The 6089-nt window shown below is 41.6% G+C and overlaps 1 protein-coding gene across 2 annotated transcripts in view; it reads right to left on the reverse strand.

Moving 5' to 3' along the window:
• RYR3 (ryanodine receptor 3) overlaps nt 1-395 on the reverse strand; it is a 793997-nt gene extending 793602 nt beyond the window's left edge. For both annotated transcript variants that reach the window (XM_056810219.1, XM_056810218.1), the window contains exon 1: nt 219-395. In XM_056810219.1, the coding sequence (XP_056666197.1) occupies nt 219-269 (51 nt within the window). In that variant the 5' untranslated portion in view covers nt 270-395. The remainder of the gene's footprint in view (nt 1-218) is intronic.
• Between the last annotated feature and the right edge of the window lie 5694 nt (nt 396-6089).

A 6089-nucleotide genomic window follows, 5' to 3' on the forward strand; every position in this document is an offset into this window, starting at 1 on the left:
GCAAATGAGGGATGTCCCCCCAACATTCAACCCTCAGTCTTTCTTCGTCAGGCTTGCCAGTTCTCCCCTGCATCCTGAGGGTGCGGATAAAGCGCTGGGCACCACGGCGGGCGCAGGGAAGCACAGCACAGACCCTTTCCTTGGGGTTCCCCAAACCCCAATCTTCTCCCTGAGCCCATCAATCTCTTTCCATATCAGTCAGTTCGGCTGTTACTTACAGTCCGCAGGAACTGGATCTCATCCTCTCCTCCTTCTCCTGCTTCGGCCATGGTTCCCAAGGCGCTGGTGATGCCCCAGCCTCCAGCGCTTTTGCTTCCCCAGGCAGCAGCTCGATGTGCGCTCCTGCTCTTCTCTCCTTCCCTACCTCCCCACCTTCCTTCTCTTCCTTCGCTACCTTCTCCTCCTCCTCCTCCTCCTCCTCCTCCTCCTCTTCCTCCCTCCTCTTCCTGGCTCAGCCTCAGCAGCACCGAGCTAATCTTCGACCATATAGGGAGCCTGGGCTAACACTCCACTGCACTGCAGAGCGCCAGCCAGCCAACCCACCCACCAACCCCCCTGTGCTTTTCTGAAGCCAACTGCATGCGCAGCCGACCCCTGGCCCCTCCGCCAAGAGCGCAGCGCTCTGCGCCCGAAGCGGGTGGAGGAGCAGTTGGGGGCCAGTAGCTGGAAAATGCCTCCCCTACACCACATATATGCACCCACGCGCGCACGGGGGCGCGCACACACGCGCGCGCGCGCACACACACACACACATACACACACACACACACGCACACACTCTGGAGCTCACGACTCCCTCTACTTCAAGTCTCCGAGTCAATAACAATGCCTAGTTCCAGTGCACTCCGGTGAGAATAGGGCATATCTACCCAGGTTCATTTTTTCTTTTTCCTTTTTATTCATTTTAATATTCAGACTTAGATTCCTGATGTCCCACTGCTATTTTAGTCTGCCCCCACCTCCCTGGGGTCCTTTCTGTAGCTTAAGCTGAAGACCCCGGGGCGGCTCGACCCAGTTTTTTTCAGTATGTCCTAAACCACCTTTTGCTCCAGTGTCAAGGTAACACCACTTGGAATTCCCACAGAAAGTGAAAGTCTATCAGAACTGGTCCTAAACTCAGACGCCAAAGTAGTCAGATGCTATGGGAAGATGTTACTTACCACCCCCCAACCCCCACTCCCTCCTTCCCTTTCCTCTTTCCTTTACTACTTTAGATTTTCCACTCTGTGTAATGAGGACAAATGGAAGAAACCCGAAGTAAGTTTTCCTATTTTCCTTCCAGTCCCAGGGCTCTGTAAGTCCAGTCGCAGCCCACCCTTTGCTGACAGTTCGCTTGGTCCCCGTTGTCTGACACCGAGGCTAAGATGATGCATCCTGCCACCTTCTGCCTGCTTGCCAGGGAGCGCTCAGGGGAAGAGATGTGATCTGGACAAAAGAGGAGGGGAACTCCTTTTGCCCGGGATTGATGCGGGAAGAAAGGAAATATAAGGCAGACCTAATACAGGGGAAAGAAAAAGGAGACCATGGACATAGGGTTAAACTTAGAGCTCACAGACAGTGATTGCACCGATGAAGCCAATGACACACTGGCTGTCCTCAAGAGGAAGAGGCAGATGAGTTAGGTGGAAAATTGTGAATTGGGGTTCAAGATTATTCCACATGAAGAAAGCCCTGGGATGGCTCAACCTCCCTGGTATATGAATAATCCCATAATTAGAGAACACTTAAAGATCTTCTGTTCTAACTGCTTCATACTACAAATGAGGAAAATGAGTAAGATATCTGAGATCACACAACTAATAAGAGATGGAGCCAGGGCTTAGAGTCCAGGATTTCAACTCCAAATTCACTGCTGTGTTCATTTTATCACAGCCTGATGAATCGTAGGACCTCTATGAAGTTTTATTCTCTAAAAGGGATATGAAGCAGGGAAGTTAGATGAACAGGAAAGGCCTCAAGCAAAGCCAGACACTATCTCTAAAGGTACTGAACAGAACTCAGTTTGGAGACAGTACTTAGAGATGTCAGATAGGAAAGATAATATGGCAGGTAACTGTGTGTAGAGGAATGGATGGTGGTATTGGAGAGAATGTACATGGATAGAGAAGGATCACAAAATCCTTTTTAAAAGCACTAAAGAGTGGCATAGCTCATTCTCAGTTCTCTGGAATCATGTTTGGTCATAGCATGGTCTTACCAATGTTATTATTACATGAATTGTTCTCTTGGTTCTGCTCACTTCACTCAGCATCAGTTCATATGAGTCTTTCCCAATTTCTCTGAACCCATCCCTTTCATAATCTCTTGTGATTCAATGGCATTCCATTACATCTATCTATCACAATTTGTTCAGCTACACTTGATTTCCAGATTTTTGCTTTCATGGTTTTTTATGGGATTTTGTCCATGGGGAAAATTGAATTGAATGCCAGTAAAGGGTGGTTCTGGAAATAATAACAGGGAGAAAGATATGTTCTCTTCCTTCTGTTCCATTGCATCAAGGTATTTAAGGGAAAATGCTCCTGGTACTGGAGATGGTAGCCAGGAACACAATGTCTTGAGGGAGGGGGGAGAGAAAGGTGTAGGATGGGAAGTGGGAGTGAAGCCTGGTCTTCATGAGTGCAATAAGATTAAAGAATGAAAGCAATATGTCTAAGACATAAGGAAACTTAATTATGATAAAATCTTAGTTCCAGACAGCACAATGAAAGGGAAGAATAGAATAGGATAAGGACTATTAGGGAGGGAGAAGGGTTAGATGGATAAGGATGAGAGATTAGAGAGTAGGAACTAGGAAAGAATATTTTTACCTAGGTATCTAGCCATTCTGATTCACAGGAATTGGAAGAAGAGAAATGAGTTCTCTAACTATAGGAAAGTGGTAATTTTCCTCTTTCTCTTATACCCTCTGTCCCCAACCAGCTTAACTAAGTTTGCCCCAAATTCTATGATGTTATTTATGATTATTGTAGGCATCTAGTTCTGGAGAAACTACTATTCTTCCCACTCTCCATAAGCTAGATCATTCTGCTTTTGAATAACTACATTGGTTAGAATGTATTTTTTTTCTTTACAGATAACCTAAGCTGCATCTTCCCCAAGCTAAATGCAATCAGTTCTTTAAGCAGTATCCTTAAAGAATATTCCTCAGTCTTCTAACCATTCATTCTGGAGATGCTCATGTAGGCAACTTTCAACTTGCCTGTGTACTTAAAATGTGATACTCTTTACTGAACACAGTACTCCAGAAGAACTAAACATGGTTTTGTATAATTTTGAGCAGATGTTTGTCAGGCAAAAGGGATCTGAAGATAGATGAAAGAATGAGAAATATATGGGTGAGAAGAGAGGGGGTCTTTGTTACTGCTTAATTGAGTGTGGACTGCCTGAAAGCAGAGGAAGAAATGGAATGAAAAAGGCTTAATAGAAGCCAAATCTGGAATCAAATAGGTAGTTGAGCAAAGAAGCAATACTAGATAGCCCTGGAGGGAGAACGAGAGGATTTCCCTCTTTAGAATATGAGCTCCTTGAGAACAGGTGTTGTGTTTTTGCCTTTGTATTCTTAGAGCTAAGTACAGTTCTTGGCATGCTGTAAGCAATAATAAATGCTTGTTGACTGACTGACTGATTTATGCAGCTTAGGATTGTCCCTATAAGGCAATGACTCCTGCAGCTTCGTGAAAGTGACAATCTTTTACTTCCCCTCTCTGGCCTCAGATGAACATTAGACTGGCAATTTCATCGTGTTCACAATGCATTTCTTATAACACTTTAAAATTCTATTTGATCTGCCCCTCAGTAGGAAGTGAGAGCCCTAGAGGACTATTAGAAGACTGAGCATTCCCAATTTAACACTCCATAGACTTCTATCCTTTCCAGGGGCTGCTTAAGGGGAGGATATGGCTGACAGTCTTCCCTAGAAAATGCAGACTTAACTATTTGATTTTCCCCCTAAATTCAACTTCTCTTTCTAAAATACAGTTCAGGATTTCCAGAAGTTGTGTTATCCAACATTTTTTTTTTGTGCTGAATCACCTCTTTCTGTCAGGACAATAGATTTTGGTGGAATGCAAAGGGGGCAAAGCAAGCCCAGTGACAACTGAGCAATGGATCTATGGAGAAATGGAATATCTCAGTTCTGTTTTCTTTCCTTCTTCTTTGCTTTCTTTTTTCAATTTTATTTTGTTTTTCAATTAACATGTATTTAATCCCCCCCACTGTCTCCTAAATTAAAAAAGAAAGAGAAACAGAGCCTATATAATAATACACGTAGTTGAGTAAATCAAATTCCCACATCGTCAATGTCCAAAAATGTGGATCTCATCAGCATTCTGAATCTGTCACCTCTGTTAGGAAATTAGTGGCATAGCTCATTCTCAGTTCTCTGGAATCATGTTTGGTCATAGCATGGTCTTACCAATGTTATCATTGCATGAATTATTTTCTTGGTTCTGTTCACTTCACTCAGCATCAGTTCATATGATTCTTTCCCAATTTCTCTGAACCCATCCCTTTCATAATTTCTTGTGATTCAATGGCATTCCATTACATCTGTCTATCACAATTTGTTCAGCTACACTTGGTTTCCAGATTTTTGCTTTCATGGTTTTTCATGGGATTTTGTCCATGGGGAAAATTGAATTATGCTTCTTTCAGATTGACCTCTGTTTTCAGGACCTGAATAGACATGGATTAAGGAATGTCTAATAGAAAGAGTGAATGGAGTTTATGCAGAATTTTATGGATCCGAAATAAATGTGGAATAATGTTTTTGAAAACTATCTGTGGCTCCAAGAAGGTCATAGTCATGGAGATATCATTCACACTTAAATATTTTGTGATAACAAAGAGCTAGAAGCAAAGCAGATGCCCTCCAATTGGAGAATGGCTGAACAAGTTGTGGTGCAAGAATACAAATGGAATATTACTATGCTCTTAAAAATTAAAATAAAGAATTTAGAGAAACATGGGGAGATTTATATGAACTGATTCAGAGGAGATCATAGAATCATTACAGGATCCTAGAATCTAGACTTTGACCCAAAAGGGACCTAGGGGGACCACATACTTAAACTTTTTTCTTTGAGGAAACTGAGGTACAAAGAGTTTAACTAATTTGCTCATGCTCACAGGGCTGGGGAGTTTGAACCCAGGTTTTCCTGGTTCCAAGTTTAGGACCCTCTTTATCATATCGTGTTGCCCCAGTTTCCTAATTTGAAGTAGGAAGTTTCTATTAAATCACCTCTGAGGTGCCTTCCAACTCCAAATGATCCTCATATACACAATTGTCATAATGTAAATAGATAGAAGGAAAAAAGAAGAAACTGAACACTATATACTTATAATTACCATGGTTGCCTTTGAAGGAGAGAAAAGAAAATTCACCTCTTTCATTTGCAGTGGTGGTAGACTATGGGTTTGAGAACATTGCATATACTGGCTCAATCAGTAGATATATTGGTTAAATTTTTATGAACCTCTTTTCCCTTCTTTTTTATTCTTTGTTTTAGAAGATGCTTCCCTGCCTAGAAAAGAAGGGAGGGATATATTTGGAAATGAAGGCAATGCAAAAACAAAAGACATGAACAAACATTTTAAAAACATCTGTTGGACTTAATTAATTGTTGGATAAAACTATGACTTCAATGGTATTGCTAGGGCTTTGTCCTAGGGTGAGAAATTTAAAGGGTGCAGGTAGCCTCATCCCAGAGGTGATTTCTCCTCTCATTACTCTTATTGCACAATCTCAAGGGCCTGGATACTTCCTTCTCTATACTATACTATACTATACTATACTATACTATACTATACTATACTATACTATACTATACTATACTATACTATACTATACTATACTATACTATACTATACTATACTATACTATACTATACTATACTATACTATACTATACTATCTATTTATCTATCTATCTATCTATCTATCTATCTATCTATCTATCTAACTTTATGCAGTAAACCTGCTGGACCACTACATTATTTATGAATCTGCCCCTTCAGGTTCAGATTTCTAGTTATGGATTTACTGTTAGGTTCTCCCTAGTTTCAGAGAGGTCTTACTTAAGACAAAGA

This window comes from Monodelphis domestica, chromosome 1 (genome assembly GCF_027887165.1).
Source record: "Monodelphis domestica isolate mMonDom1 chromosome 1, mMonDom1.pri, whole genome shotgun sequence".
Taxonomy (NCBI): domain Eukaryota; kingdom Metazoa; phylum Chordata; class Mammalia; order Didelphimorphia; family Didelphidae; genus Monodelphis; species Monodelphis domestica.